The sequence below is a fragment of the Octopus sinensis genome, unplaced genomic scaffold (genome assembly GCF_006345805.1).
Source record: "Octopus sinensis unplaced genomic scaffold, ASM634580v1 Contig16755, whole genome shotgun sequence".
Taxonomy (NCBI): domain Eukaryota; kingdom Metazoa; phylum Mollusca; class Cephalopoda; order Octopoda; family Octopodidae; genus Octopus; species Octopus sinensis.
The window spans coordinates 2719-20123 of record NW_021834558.1 but is presented as its reverse complement, the minus strand read 5'-3'; the positions used below and the strand labels follow the sequence as shown (position 1 = coordinate 20123).

At 36.4% G+C, this 17405-nt stretch overlaps 1 protein-coding gene across 1 annotated transcript; it reads left to right on the top strand.

Moving 5' to 3' along the window:
* Positions 1-51: 51 nt before the first annotated feature.
* Positions 52-15751, top strand: LOC115230912 (MORN repeat-containing protein 2; the record flags this gene model as incomplete). Its single annotated transcript, XM_029801018.2, has 3 exons — positions 52-240; positions 10488-10562; positions 15508-15751. Coding segments are annotated over exons 1-3 (353 nt in total), but the record flags the coding sequence as incomplete, so codon positions are not given.
* Between the last annotated feature and the right edge of the window lie 1654 nt (positions 15752-17405).

Sequence of the window (17405 nt, the reverse complement as noted above, 5' to 3'; positions counted from 1 at the left end):
TGCTGATAACCGGTTTTCTAAAATCGTTTTAAGGTGAAATTAGAATAAATAGCTAAATCATATTTAAAGCTTTGTATATCATAGTAAATTATAAAATAACATTCTATATATCATTTCAGACAATTTTGAAAAGATTAACCCTAAATTCTACTTAATAACTACGAAAATAAAGTTTTCATAGCAATTGTTTCTATGACAACATAACGATGGCTGTTAAGAGCAAGAAGCTTTCTCTGAAACGTAGGTAACCAAATGTTAAACATATAATTTTGTTGGGGGATATCTTTTTCTTTTAATTTTGCTAACATCTCCTGAATATGGTATTTACTCATTTACCAGAATTTCCTATCGTATATTTCCCAACTTCTCAATACTTCCATTAACATACTTTTGAATACTATCTTTGTTTAGCTACAGTAATATTGTTTCTTAACTCGTATCATATTTTCTCAGGAGCATTATAATGATTTTGTAATTTTTATATCAGTAATTTATACAATACTAAATGGTTTACGGCGCCTATTTCATTTATTTATGTTCCTATTTAAGAGAAGAGGCAATTCAAATTTGCCCAGCAGCTTTGTTTCTCAATGAATTGAAATAGAGATAACCTGAGTACATGTTGTAAATTCGTCTCCCTAATAAAATTGCTATATCATATTACACTTTTCAGTCCTATGACTAGTCCTACCTGTAGCGCTAGCTTGCCGGATAATTCCTATTTCAGTCTGTTGTTTAGCCTCAAACTTATAATAAAGGCTTTCCAGATGTGACCATCTTTTTTTCATGCGCAGTGTATTCAGGGCTACACTTTTTTTTTATGTAACTTTCTATTTTAAAGATTTGGTTACTATTTCTAGCAGGTTGAACAACTGCAAAGAAGCTCCTCCTTAGCTCATTTAGTTCATAGTTAGCTATGACTGAGCAAAGATGTTCTAGCTGAGATCTCCTATTTTTCAGTTTTAGTGAATCTGGGAATACATTATCTAACACACTTCAATTTTTTTTTAGACTGGAGTGGCTGTGTGGTAAGTAGCTTGCTCACCAGCCACATGGTTCCAGGTTTAGTCTTCAACTATAGCTTCAGGCTGAGCAAAGCCTTGTGAGTGGATTTGGTAGACGGAAACTGAAAGAAGCCTGTCGTATATATATCATCATCATCATCGATTAACGCCCGTTTTCCATGCTGGCATGGGTCGGAAGGTTTGACTGAGGTCTGGAGAGCCTGCAGCTGTACCAGGCTCCAATTTGATATAGCAAAGTTTCCACAGCTGGATGCCAACACCAACCATTCCAAGAGTGTAGTGGGTGCTTTTTACGTGCCACCGACACAGGAGCCAGTCAGGCAGACCTGGCAACGATCATGTTTGGATGGTGCTCTTTACATTCCGTATGTATATGTTTGTGTGTCTGAGTTTGTTCCCCAACCATCACTTGACAACTGATGTTGGTGTGTTTACGTCCACGTAACTTAGAGGTTCAGCAAAAGAGACCGATAGAATAAGTACTAGGCTTACTGGTGTCAATTTGTTCAATTAAAGGCAGTGCTCCAGCATGGCTGCAGTCAAATGACAAACAAAAAAAATAAAATAAAAGAAAGTGATCCAAAGGAGATTTTGTTATTATTTCAAGCAAATCAATTGATCCCTAGAGGCTGTGCCTTAGCTGTTGTAGCTTTTTATGAATGCAAACCAACAAGGGAGTCTCTGCATGCTCACTCAACCAAATCTCCCTTACAGCAAACACTACCTAAATAACAACACCAACATATATAAATGCTCATGTTTTATTGTAAATGTTTTCTACAGAAATGGCAGCATGTCAGACAAAACACCTTGCAATATTTTGTTTCAAGGTCAGTTTATAATCAACAATAACTCTCCCACAAAATGTGTGACATTACCTATGTTAGAAAACATTATTATCAGCAATATCATACTGAAGACTGTACTATTGAATTCATTCCTACCATTAACATGTTACATCTCACCTCTTCTCCTTTCAAGCCTTTCCTTAACTACAGTTAAACTTTCTGGGGTAAAATTTTTTTTTCTGCTGAAATATGAAGAATGCTTATGTCAGCTATTTTAAACAACTCTAATTAATTTCAAATAAGTAATTTATCTCTATGATTATCATTAGTGTTATATATCCCCTTTTCGATGCTGGCATGGGTTAGATTGGTTTTTTTTCTGTCAAAAGTCTCAGACAGAAACAGAAAAAAAAATACTCACAAGTTACTTTCCCTTGCTAAAGATAGGCTATACTGACTGAGAAACATATCTTACATAAACTTAAAACAATTAGGGCCCTAGCACTCATAAATCCCTTCAACTAATCCCACCAAATATACGTGTTATAGAAATAGGAATAACCCCACCCAACAAGCATCCTACATACTCGCTCAATGTACACTATCAAATTCTTTCAATGACTAATTTCTGATTTTACCCACCCAACCCTCTTTCTCACAATTATCTTCAACTGATTTGAACAAAAAAACTCCTGTTATTTAGTTAACACACAGTCCTTAATCCCCACTCAACACGTAAAGTTTAGATATGTCATATATACTGGGTCAATAAACAGAGAGCTTGAAAACATGCTCAATGAGAACTTAACACCTTAGTCTCTTTTGATAGCATCAAGACCAATCACTATACATATATGGGAAACAGTCTTGTATGACCAGCCTTCAAGTAAATAATGCACAAAATCCTTGAAAACTGCTACATTCTCAAATATAATAATAATGGAGACACTCATGAATATGCTGCAACCATTAGCCCACAGACATACTTTTTCTTCTATCTACTTTTCTGAACTAGCTAGCTTTATACTCCTTCCATGTAGGGCCACCCAATTATCTTCCTCTTTTTGATGTCTTATTCTGTTAATTCCTTTATCCAATCTTTCTTTCTTACAACTATTGTAATTTTAGCCAAAGCTCAAACATCATTCTCTTAATCACACCAATCTGGGAGGACCTGCAGTAGTCATGGGTACTGCCTCTTTCCCTTTGACTAATAATAGATAAATCATGCATTGTACAAGTAATCAACAGAGTCTTTGAATGAATCCCTTCCTTCTGTACATTACATTCCACTAGTTAAAAGTTTGTTCATGTAAATTAATTGAAAGAGGAGTTTAGTTCCCATGCCCCATGCAATTAGTTCTAGACTGGTGAGATTAATGCCCAATTTTAACATCTGCAAGCAAAACATAGTTATGGGGATGAACTTGGGGGTTGGTCTGAATGTTTACAACAGAGTAAACTTCATCAACAACCTTCAAAGAGCAGATAGTAATGTTAAATTGGGAAGCATGTTAGGCTTGTCACCAAAAACACCCAAAGGACTTCAAATGAAGGAATGTCATTAAGAAATACTTGATATAACAACATTTCTAGGTGTGATAGCATGAGATAAAAGCCACATAATGATTCAGGGCAAAATCAGCTGATTTAATATTTCACTTTTAACAAACCTTAATTGAAAAGTTCAAAATGAAATATTTACAGTAAATAACAGAGTTTTCATTGTTTTTCTTTAACTTACAACAATGATGATGCTTTGGCTAAACCATGAATTATATGAAAAATCAACAGTGGCTTGAAATCAATGTGAGAAAACAAATAAACAAGCTAAGTGGTTGGGTAATTACACTAATTATACTGAATAATATTCAAGATAATGGAAGGAGTAAGTGAAAAACCATGGAAATGGAAAGATAGAATAAAATGTTACATGGACAAGAATTTATATTAGCTGAAAATGGTGCATATTATGGTCATGGTGATGCCAAAGTTCAGGCTTATCCTGATGGTTTCAGAATTCAAAAGAGCATCAGGTAATTTTAACTGATACAACTGACTTGGGTAAGCAAAGATGTAGAAATAAGGAAGGATAAGAATAAATGTGATGTTTTGCTATAGAGCAAACTAATGTTCAACAGCTAGTGGGAATAGAATAGTCATTCAAAGACTGGAGACATTCATGCTGAACATATCACCATATATGCTATATTTTAGTTTTGTAATTTCAAATGTGAGATATAAAGGAAATCAATCTTAACATGTGAATTCATATGTAATAACAGGCATTTCAATGTATTACTAAGTTATAACATTTGCCTGAAATTATTTATACTTCATTAGAAAGAATAATTTTGTTTTCTACAGAAGTTGACATATAATGAGCTATTGCCCTCATGCAATTAAGGCTGGTTTCTCCCTTAATGCTATGGCATAAATGTATAAATTCATAAATGGTAAATTTGAGAGGGAACATAAGAGTTGTCACCATAAATTGAATGCAATATATGATATAAATGAAGGAGAACCTAATTTTGCATAGCCTGTGCCAAATTTCAACTTTTTCATTTCTCATGTCGAAAACATCAATATGACAGATTCCAGCCTGACACAGAGAACAAAAAAGCATGCTATGTTCATGCCCTAGTTGCCAACCATACTGACTTGGAAGATTGCCAGCTTCTTCAACATGGCCAAGTCCTCCATGTTCAGATGTCAAGATGTTCAAATTCATCCAGTAGGTCCAAGACAGGAGGACCATCAAGGAGTAGCTCAAGATGGTAGAATCCTCTCTCAAATGTGTGGTACATGAGGTATCAGGTGAAAATTCTCCATGATGAAGAGAGAACAGTTCTGACAAGACACAGAATTGTGATCATGGGCCCTCCTAGCTCTCCTGATTTGAACCACTGGAGCATTGTCAGTGGGAAACTAGCCAGCAGTGAATTGTACCAAAGATTTGTTGGTGTTTGTTGTGAATATGGTTCATACAGGACACATGATCCTGGTATGCAGTTGTATCCATGGCAATCATTAGGGACGAGAGCAGTTTTTTTTATTGGTTTGTCTCTGATGTATCTTATTGAATATGTAAACTACTTTCCTGGAAGTAAGTTGGGTTTTTCCTATTTGGTGTCTTTGTTTTTCCTTTTGTTTTGTTCTTGGTTGCCATGGTGCACCATTTACTCCAGTTCAACATAGAGCAATGTACAGAAGCTTAAGTTACTCTCTAAGACAAAATATCAACAAGAATCATAAAACTAAGACCAACTGAGGGAAGAACTGTTAAAATTCAAACATGTCATAACATCATTCTGAAAACACTGTTCTTTGTGGTCAGTTCAGATAAACATAAGACATTCACATACACACAAAAAATAGTATATTCATCAAAAGCTTCAAACATCATGTTGGAATGCATACATCCAATAAGTAGAGAAGAACAGTAGCTATTGCACATTGATTTCTCCATAAGAATCTTTAGATGTACTGAAATAAACTGGACAATGAAGAAAGTACATGTCCATACGGTTACTTCAACCTATATAATTAAGTACAGTAAGTTGGAGTGTGTAGCATGAGTCTCAGCTACAAATAATATTGGTATAGCTGAACAAGAAACCTCTGATACACATCTGGCTGTTCTGCTAAATCAGAGCTGAACCAGGATTGCATCAAAGTCATATATATCACATAAAACTTATGTCATTCGTTGAAGCACAAAGGAGGAATTCCAACCGTGTTTCATGGTTCACTAACTCAACAACTCCTTTATAAGGTCCAGTGGCTAAGGACATCATCAAGAGGAACCCTGTCTGGTTCAGCCCCTACTCCTCCACTGTTTTCTGACGTGGTGGCCGCCACCCTTGTTCTTTGGTTGCATTGTCTTCCATGCAGTATCAACGAATGTCAGTGGGTGAATGACCTGCCAAATTTCTCTTTAAATACTCGCTGGTAGGCTCCAGCAGCCAGTGCCAGCTGTCAAGTTACATAATCTAAGCTTTAACAGCCTGTCAACTAACTGCCACATGGTGCAGTCTACTGACTAATGGAGGGGAAGGGCACTTAGTTTTGGCCTGCACCTTCTCTAGATCTACCTTCCAACAGAGTTGTGTGAGTTTCAGCTCCAGCAGCCAGAACCAACTAGCTGTCTCATGGTACAAGCCTTCGAATTATCGGGGAGGAGGGCGTGCAATGAAGAAAATGGTTCCCTTGGCCCACCTGTCAAGCAACAACACAGTATAAGTGCCAGCTAGCCTCACCTGGTAGCGTTATTTTCCAGTCAGCATATTATGGCTTTCAAGCCATTTTGAGTCTTCTCATTTCAGCCAGTTATATAAGCTGGCCTTGTTGACTGACTCCTGTATCCTCCTTATTACTTTTCTCAGTTCTGTGCTCAAAAATGAAAATCTTCTTTTAAATAATGTTGTCATTTTCCTTTCACTGAAGCCTCTAGCCCCCACTGCCAAGTGGTAATACTTGACAGTCCACCCCTGTTCCCCACACTCTTCAATTAATTTCTCATACCTCCTCTCCTTAGCAATGTTCTCTTCCCACAGCACTGTCAGCTCTTGCTAAATTCCAATTTTTCAGTCTGTATTCCATAGGATTAAGCCCAGTCTTTTGTTGTTTTTATTAGTGGACATATTAATAATCTTTCCAAATTCACAGCCAGCTTCCAGTATCCCTTCCATCTTTCATCTGTCTCATATACTTTTTCTGAAGGCCTGATCTTATGTCCTTTTCCTTCCTGGAAGCATATCCTTCAATATTTTTCCAATTTTGGGTACTCACCACTATTATATCCCTCAATCTTCTCTTTGAGTGCTGCACTTATAACACTGAGGACTTGGTTGTGATGCCTAGTATAACTGTCTAGTGCTAGCCTGCAGTTTGACAGTATATGTCTCACTATCACTTTCTCTCCACATCTACATTCATCAGTCATTTGTAGATTCCACTGGACTAAATTGGCCAATGAAAACAAAACGTCGAAGGTAGACTTAATCAGGAAAGATGTTCTTGCTTGTTCCCAAGCCCAAAGTTACCTCTATTAGATTCTGCGACTGACCACATATTCCTCCCATTTCAGGCACCTTCCCTGAAATTGCGCCAAATGTACATTTTACTTTTCTTTTTCTTCCTTTCTTACTTCGTGTACCGCTGCCTCCTTCATCTCTTTTAAACTGCTCATGCAAAATGGTTTGAAATTTTGCAACCCTAGACTGGCTCTTGCTTCTTGTGTTACTCTGACTATATCAGCATGCCATAGCTTTCCGGTTGCATTGTTTACTGCTTCTTCCACTTTCCATTTCCTCCCTGTTCATAACTCTAGAGGGTTTTCTCAGATGTCCTGATCTTTTGAATACCTTAGCCCTCATTACTGTCTTCACCTTTCCTGCCTTATATTCTTCGATGAAGAATATAAGAATGCAATTCCACATAGTGCAATTGTATTCAGTGGTTTTGGAAGACCAAGCCATTTTCTGATAAACACACTGCATCTTTGTTCCATCCTTTCTACTCTACTCGAACCTATTTTATACATTTGCAATGGACGAGGTGGTGAAGAACGACCTTTGCGCTTTAGGTCTCACCGAGGAAATGACCAGAGACCGAGACCTTTGGAAGTATGCTGTGCGCGAGAAGACCCGGCAGGACACGTGACGCCATAACCCATGGCCCCTACCTGGGACGTAGTCAGTCCGCCTGTGCATACCTTCCTTCTTGGGACACATAACTCTACTTGTGAAGACCTGTTGAGGCAAGTGAAAATCAAATCAAATCAAAATTGATGAACATCAATGGAATTTGTAGTTTTGTGGTACCAGTGCCGGTGGCACATAAGAAAACCATCCGAACGTGGCCGTAGCCAGTACCGCATCAACTGGCCTCCGTGCTGGTGGCACGTAACAAACACCATCCGATCGTGGCCGTGCCAGCCTCGCCTGGCACCTGTGTCCGTGGCACATAAAAAAAAACACCATCTGAGCGTGGCCGTTCGCCAGCCTCGTCTGGCACCTATGTCGGTGGCACATAAAAAGCACCCACTACACTCACGGAGTGGTTGGCGTTAGGAAGGGCATCCAGCTGTAGAAACACTGCCAGATCTGACTGGCCTGGTGCAGCCTTCGGGCTTCCCAGACCCCAGTTGAACCGTCCAACCCATGCTAGCATGGAAAGCGGACTTTAAACGATGATGATGAATGGCCACATTATCCTTGAGTGCAGTCCAAATTGCAGTATCCAGCATTTGAATTTCCCCAGTAATGTTGTCCTGTCAACTACCTTTAGCCCCTGTACTACTAATTCATATGTTTCTTTCCCTTGCTTCTTATTTAATAAATCTCTGTACCATCTGCCAAGACTTTTTACTTGTTGTTCTTTCACATTGGTATTTCTTCACCTCCTATCCTGAATTTAACTTGTTTTTGGACTGCTTTCACGAATGCCATGCCTTGAGATTTCTTGGCTTTGAATTTCATTCTCACTATTAGCTCATCCAACCACTCTAATGTTCCATCTGCTACTCTTCTATTTTCTGATAATACAGTAATGTCGTCCATAAGAGCCCTTAATGGTGTCTTTGTAACAGCTTTCTCACAGTTTGTTGTCTTAATAACATCTCCATGACTAGCACAAATAAGATGACTGATATTGTGCATCCAGCTGCAATACCTACTTCTAGCCATTGCCACTCCATTGTGACTTTCCTGTTGTAAATCTCATCCTTAATTTATTGTAATAACACATCAGCATTAGTTGAACATCTGGAATCCAAAAGAAGTCCATAGCTGCTTGAATTAGTGCATGTGGAACAGATTTATATGCATTGGAATGATCTAGCCATACAATGTACTGGTTTTTCTTCAGTTATTTTGATAGCTTCTACATGGCAAATGTATGTTCTATGCATCCAGGTATTCCTGCCTTCTGGATTCTTCATTAACATATCTGTTATACTGTATGAATCTTATGATTCTCCTGGCAATAATTCCAAACATGATCTTCCCATTGATATTTAGCAGTGAAATAGGACTGAATTGCCCTAGTGTTTTTGCCTTCCTCTCTTTAGGTAAATAGATACCTTCAGCTATACACCATTGCTCTGCTACATGTTTCTTCTTCCACAATTCTTTTATCAATGCAAATAGTCGTAAATGCAATTTCGGGCAATGCTCATAGACCTTGTAGTAACTCTGTCATTCCATGGTCAACTCTTTGCTCTTGCTTTTCTAATGAACTCATCAATTTCTTTCTTTCTGATGTCACTCAAATCGAATGGTACTCTTGGCTCAGGTTGTTTCTTTAGCCCAAGCATTTCTGGGAGTACTTTATTCCTATCAGCGTTGCTATATGTCTCTTTAAGATGATGTTTGAGCTCTTCTTTAGTGCAATCTAATCTTCCACTCTTACTTTCAGTAAACAAACATTTAGCATATTGATATGGGTTGTTTACAAAACTACAATAGTTCTTTTCTCTCTCCTTTCTTCTGTTCTTCCTTCTTTCCTTCCTTAGTTGGTCTCGATGCCTCTTTTTTATCTCTTCATATAGTTGTTTTAGCCCTTCTCTTTCCTCCTCCTTTGCATCTTTTCATCTGGTTCTTAGTTTTTCTTCTCTTCTCGTATCTTTGCAATCTGTCATTCTCTCCTCAATGGTCTAATCCCTTTGTTGATAATTCTCCATTCCCTGTTGTTTCAAGTCTAGATTTTTTCTCTCCTTCCCAATAGATTATGTTAGCCAAGTTTTCGAGCTTGTGTTTGTAATCCCCTTTGAATTTGGTGGTCATTCTTGCTACCTTGTTGTCAAATTTCTTATAGGTAGCTGCATCATTTGCCTTTGGCCACTTAATCTTTGGCTTCTTCATGCCTATCTCTTTTCCTGGCAGCTCTGATTCAACTGTGGAATGATCCTCACTATGATTTCTTTTATAGGATCCAGTGACTAAGGACATCATCAGGAAGAACCACATCCGTTTTCAGCTCCTACTCCTCTACCATTTTTGGAGGTGTTTCAGCTCTGGTGTTGAGTACATAAACATTTCAATTCACTGCAAGCATACTCTGGCATAAGATTCAGTTAAAACAAAGAACTCACAATCTAAATAATACCTGTAAACCAATATGAATTATGTCAGTCTAGTATGGGTACCATAAATTTCCTCCTTCATTCCAAATAAAACTTTACACAAGCAAAATAACACATTAAACATGATAGGTTGCACATACAATACATAATCCAAGACCATTTACATATACAAATAGTCACTGATTGTTCTGCTCCAATTCACAATGCTCCTGACAATTTATATTCATCCACAATGTTAGTTACAGCAATAATACAGAATACTATGTTTTAAAAGTACTATTTCTCTCACCTCATTGAAGCAGACGAAATACACTTTCATTCATCAGTAGCAATACTAAGCACTAACTCCATGATAGGTTACAGATCACCTCTATTGAATCCATATTATAATGCACCAATATTTACAGGTGTTATATCAATTTTGCATTCATGTTCTGTTAATGTATAAAAGCATTATTATACTTAACAGAAACATGTTTGCTTCTTATCCTCCATATTTCTTATTATATATGAAAAACTTTTATTCACATAATAACTGCATTTACAAAATTCAAAATAATAAACACCTTTTTATTTCTTTTCTAGAAAGGGAAAAAAATGATGCAAATGACAAAGCAATTAAGGAAAATGCATATATTTTTCCCAGTGGAGATAGGTATGGTAAGTAGAAACACGTTTCAAAGATGTCCATAATAAAGTAGTACTAAATCTGAAACAATAAGGGTGTCTTTAGATTATAAGGCCAACAATTTTGAAGGAAGGGAGTTAATTAATACTATTGAGTCCAGTACTTGACTGGTACTTTAAGTTTTATATATATAAATATATATGTGTGTGTGTGTGTATTATATTCTGCCATGCTAAAACTTTCATTCTATTTTGGATACTATTGGATTGGCAGATTAGCAAACACTAGTGAACTTCACCTTCAGTAATTCTTCACTAATGGAATGGATTGTTTATCTGTTGATTTCTATCATACAGTTTAGCCATCAAGTGTGGTGTGCTTCACTTTGAGATGCCGCAATCTTTAAATAGATCTCCTTTAACCCTTTCATTACCATATTTCTGTTGAGATGCTCTGTGTTTCTTTCAATTAATTTTAAATATAACAAAGAATTTAGTAAAATAACTTAGTTATCATTAAGCTAGTGTTAGGAACATAAATTGTGACTAAGGTTTGGTGGAAGATTTTAATTCACAACTTATGAAAACAAGACATTTGTACTACAGAGCCAGAGCCGGTTTCAGCCGAGTTGGTATTGAAAGGGTTAATCTATATATATCAGAGCCTTGTGAGGGGATTTAGTCAACAGAAACTGAAAAATGCTTATATATGATGAACTTCTTTATCATGTGTATGTGTGCATGCAAACGTGTCCATGTGTTAGTGTCTCCTTATCATGACATTACTTGATAGTTGTAAACAATCATCACCATCATACAAGCAATACACTTCATTTCAGATCTTTCATGAAAACATGTCTGGCCATGGGAAATATTACTTATGTAGAAACAGGTGCAGGTAGGAAACAGGAACAGTATCTAGCCATAGAAAATCTGCCTCAGTGAATTCTGTCTGATCCTTGCAAGCATGGAAAAGTGGACATTAAAATGATGATAATGTATATTACTCATTTCTTAATAACAAAGTTATTGGATTGTAGCCATGCTGGAGCACCACATTTATTACATTAATTCAGCATTGTATATCAGTGTATATTTTCTGAACCAATATGTAACTATATTAGCATCACTGGTTTTAAGCAGCAGAAACATGCAAACTTACACACACACACACACATATCCTTTTAGCATTTAAACCAGCCATATCCGGCCAAAATATTTTGCTCTTTTATGTTCAAACTGGCCTGATCCAACATCTCACACCTACTTTACAATTTTATAGTAAAAATAAACTACATTATTTACAATTGACAGATTGTTTGTTGTTAACACAACGTTTCAGCTGATATACCCTTCAGCCTTCATCAGGTGTCTTGGGGAAATTTCAAACCTGGTTGGATTTAGTAGATGAAAACTAGAAGACATTCACCATATGTATGCATGGATGCTTTTTATGTGGAAGCACCACTGGTGGTGTTGCCATGTACCCACAAGATAAGACCCCTCAACTGAGTGGGGTGTAGGCTGGAGAAAGAAACTATGATAGAGGGAGAGGAGCAGATGCTTTCCTGAAGAAGTGAATACATGGCTTGCCCACCTGGAAAGTGAGAGAGAGAAGAAAAAGATGTGAATATGAGACAGAATAGGAAGTGCAGTGAGTGAAAATAGTATGACTGATGATTAAAGATAGGAAATGAGTTGAACATAGAGGATATCAGTTCAGTGCAACATGAAGTGAAAAAAAAAACAGATGAGTTGTGGCAGGGAAGGTTTGACAGAACCTCAATTCTGTTGAGATGGATGGGTCTCCTCAAGTACAGCATAACACCATTCATCTTGGTCCCTTGTTATCTCTGAGAAGCTCAACAGTCTCCACCACTTTGTCTCATGTCTTCCTAGATCTGTCTCTTCCACATTTTTAGCAATCAGCACTTCTTTATACAGCTGTCCTCCTGGGCATTTCAGAACATCTATTTCCAGTGTGCTCTTATTAATTATTTCTCTTGCAAATCTGCCACAAAAATTATACTTGCTCTGCTAACCTATCTTTAATTCCACTATACCTTTTATGTGTCCAGTTTGCATTAGGCACACCATATGGAATTTCTACCTTATCTATATATGGAACAAGGTCATTTACTCAAAGAGATTAGTGTTCTGTCTGTTCTCTCGCTAATCAGAACTTTAGTCTTTGCTAAGACCCTTCAATTCCAGGTTTTGTTTTCATACTTAGAATTTTAAATCTAATTCTTCTACACTTTCATCTATACGTTCAATGTCATCAGCATAAGAAATGCAGAAAACATTATTGGTATTCTTAATATACAAGTGTCAGAAAGCAGCTGCCCATTCCTTCTGTATAATAACAAAAAATATTTTACTTGTGCTGTACCCTTATATATTCATAGTCTTGCAAATTATATGTAAGCAAAGTGATAAAACAGTAAACAACTAATAAGATAATTAGAGATATTATCAACCACACAGAGAGAGGGTTAAAAGGAATGATTATGAAATAGGTTTAGGAAAAGGGAGAAAGATGAGGAAAAATATGAAGGGAAAGAATATTTGTATATGTATAAAAGAAATGAGAGAGTTGAGGGAGCATATAATAAAGAAAACTGCTTATTAATTAGTTTGGATTATATAACTTTTACTAATAGAAAGCAATTATTAAAGTCTACATATTTTAAAAGTTCCAGTTTTCACATATTTTTATCAAAATGCTGTTTTGAAGTTTCTTTTATTATTGAATATTGTATCTGCTTTCATCATGATTCTAATTTTATTTATACAATATTTTAATTCAGTGCAAAGTAGCATTTTTCAACATCTATTTATACTGCTGGAATTATAAAGTTTACCCAGATTATAACTTTAATCCAGAATTAAAAGCTTAATTCAGCATCAGCCAAGTTATGTTGATTCCAGTATCCTTTCATTTTTGTTGTATGTTGTTGAAGAAATAGAAAACTGAACTAAAAAAGTGGTTTTAATTTACATGTACCAGTTGGCTGTACCTACACAAATACACACCTCACCCCTGATTTTGTTGCCTCATAGCATGAATATGTTTTTTTTAATTAAATTTTCAACAGTTATATTTCAGATGGTGTATTCAGATTATGATAACATTAGAATTTATGGTAAAAAACATTTTCAGAGGTTGTGGGAGAGTTTCAGCGAATTCATATACTTTGACTTTCTTTCTCCATAACTTTCAGAAAAATGGGGTATTTTTTAATGAAATTTTCTACAAATACCTTTCAGAATATGTAGATTATGATTATTTAAAAGTTTAGTGTGAAAAAAATGGGGCGTGGTACATTTCATGCATCTTGATTTTGTTTTCCTAATACATTTTGATGATTTAATTACAATTATGTTGAAAAAATTATTCCACTCTTTCTTGAAAATTCTCTGAAGTAGAATGCAATACTAACACTAATTATTGAATATATATTTCTTTCATTATTTTGTCACAATCTGAAACTGTCTCTTTTAAACAATGGAAAGAAGTTTGTTCTCCATATGTTTGTTTAGTATGCTAGAAACAGTAGGGATCACATGGGTTTCAAAAGTAATTTTTTTCAACATAATCATAATTAAATCATCAAAGCATACCAGGAAAACAAAGTTGAGACACATCTCCCTACCATTGTTCTTTTTTTCACATTAAATTCCTATATAATCCTTATTTGAATCATCTGAAAGTTATTTGTAGAAAATTTCATTTAAAAATACTCGTTTTCCTGAAACCTTTCAGGAAACAAATTTAAAGTGTTTCAATTATCAAAACTCTTCTCCCAAAAAGATTTTCACAATTCCAATATGATCATAATGTACACTGGCTGAAAGATATTTGTAGAATCTTATTAATAAATATCCATTTTTCAGAAAGCTATGAGGAAACAAAGTCAGCTGGGCACACTTCTATAATGGTAAGTATACTCTGTCGCTTCACCACCATCTCACTCCATGATTCAATTTTAGTGTATTCTAGGATACAAAATGACTTATCTTGTTTGTGAATGACATTGCTGGATCTCCGCTGTTTGTTGAAGTTGCCAGTCACAATAATGAAATCACTGTCTACAACATTGATTCTTCTATTCTTCTGTCAATCCTACCTGTAGAGTATGTGCAGAGATAAATTTTAATTATCTTATTGCACATCCTGACCACCTCAATTACTTGATCCATTTCTCAGCAAGCCTACAATCTCACTAAACTTGTCTTCCACTGTGCCTATGTTTATGATTGCAGCTCTAAACTTTTGGAACCTACAGGAAGATTGGGTGTATCTCTGGCAGTAAAGCTGTGTGGTTGTTGGTTCATTACAGTTTGATGGCATGTAAGGGATAAGAAAAGTTGTGCTGTGGTCTACAAGCAGTTAGTAGATTTACACACATTATTGTGTTTGTCCTTTCCTTGAATCTACAATCGTTTCTTCTCCAACACTTGCTGCATATACTACAATAGATGCTATTTATACCTATTCTCAATTGATAAAAACTATTCCTAATGTCATTAGCATTCTGTTGTTATGTTTGGTTACTGAAATTTTCTTACCATCGTTGGCAGGACCATCACAAACAAGCAAGCTCCCAAAGTTTGAGAAGACAGAAAAAAATCATATCAAAGAGAACAATTTAACATGAGGTAAAGAAAGAAGAAAAATAAAAGAAAATATGGCACAAATTTAACATGTTAGAACATAAATTATGTAGTACTGGGTGAGTGAAATGTAACAATATTAAAGAGCAGGAAAAACAGAAAAATCAGTGCTTATCCTAGCATTGGTCTTCAGTTTATCACACTAGATGTCATGCATGTGTGCACGTGTATGTATACATACCAATGAATTTACTTCTATTATCTTGCAGAAGGACAATTTTTGCATACTCAACACTAGATGTCATGCATGTGTGCACGTGTATGTATACATACCAATGAATTTACTTCTATTATCTTGCAGAAGGACAATTTTTGCATACTCAAGATGGAAATGTACAGAGGTCTGGTTTTGGAAGACATATTGCAGCTGAAGGCACAGTTTATCAGGGCATGTGGAAAGATGATGCAATGAATGGCACTGGTCAGCTCAAACATTCTTCAGGAGATGTCTATGAAGGAGGTTTTCTCAATAATCAGTTCCATGGAGAAGGGACATACACATGGGCAAATGGATCCTATGTTAAAGGAAACTTTGTTAGAAATAAGTGAGTCTACTTTTAAAAATAATCATTATCACTGAATATTTGAAATAATATTTTGTTTTTACTTGTTACTTAGTAACACAATATTCTACATTATTACCAGTGCTCCCTTCCCCACCTCATTAACCCTTCTCATCTTTCCCCCTCTGTCCTACCACCACACCTCTTTTTCCTTCAATGACTTTCTTAAAATTCCTTTCCACTCATGTCTTCCTGTCCTTTTCCCTCAAACTTGCCCCTTGTCATGTTGGACCCAACCCTGCACAGCCCATCCTAAGACCTTTTCAATTCTGTTCCTCACTTTTTCTCAACCCTGTCACTAATACCTTTTCTTTCTTCATTTCCTGCTCTACTCCCCCATCTTCTCTTGCCATCCCTCATGCTTTCTATCGTCAGCCACTCTCCTTGTTTAAGGCAATTAAGGACATGAAGACAAGGAAAGCCCCTGGGCCATCAGGAATCACTGCTGAGATTATTAAAATTTCTGGTGGTGTTGGATACAGCTTAGTTACCCATATAGTTAATCAGGTTATTCAGGAAGGCACCATCCCCAATGACTGGTGTAGTAGTATCATAGTTAGCTGCTACAAGGGTAAAGGTGATGCCTTAGATAGAAACAACTACAGAGGGTACTAAACTACTAGACCAAGTCATGAAAGTTATTGAGAGGATTATAGCTTAATTAATTAAAAATAGAATTAAACTTGATGAGATGCAATTTGGTTTTGTACCTGGAAAGAGTACCACAGATGCCATCTTCGTAGTGAGACAGCTGCAAGAGAAGTATTTGGCTAAAAGTAAGCCATTGTACTTAGCCTTCATCAACCTGGAGAAAGCTTTCGACAGAGTTCCCTGCTCTGTTTTATGGTGGTCTCTAAGGAAGTTAGGAGTAGAAGAGTGGCTTGTTAGAGCTGTCAGTAAGGTGAGAGTCGGCCATGAATACAGTGATGAATTTAGCATACAGGTAGAGGTTCACCACAACTCAGTTCTCAACCCACTCTTATTCATTATAGTCCTCCAGGCCATAAGAGAGGAATTCAAAATTGGGTACCTGCTATATGCTGTTATTGCAGAATCTTAAGCAGAATTAGAGAAGAAATTCCAGGTATGAAAACAAAACCTGGAATTAAAGGGCCTTAAAGTTAACCTAGTAAAAACCAAAGTTGTTGTTAGTAAGAAAGAAATTAAAACTCTCTTTCTCTCAGGTAAATGGCCCTGCTCATTATGTAGGAAAGCGGTTGGAAGAAATTATGGACACATAAGAGGTGAAGTGGAATCATAGGTTGATTAACAGATAAAATTGTCTTTGTATGTGCCAGATGTGCAGGAACAATAAGCACTAAGTGCACACAGGACTTAGATTCTCTCAAATGCCCAGGAGGCTTTCTTGAGGTTGTAGATAGTTTTTGTTACCTTGGTGACCAAATTAGCTATGGTGGAAGATGCTCTGAAAGTATTGTTTCTAGATTAAGAATTGGGTGGAAAAAGTTCAGAGAGCTATTACCTCTGTTGGCAGCAAAAGGAGTCTCTCTCAGAAAGAAAGGTAGACTATATTATGCTTGTGTGCAAACGGCTATACTCCATGGTAGTGAGACATGGGCTCTGAATGCAGAAGACATGTGTAGACTGGAGAGAAATTAAGGTAGTATGCTCCATT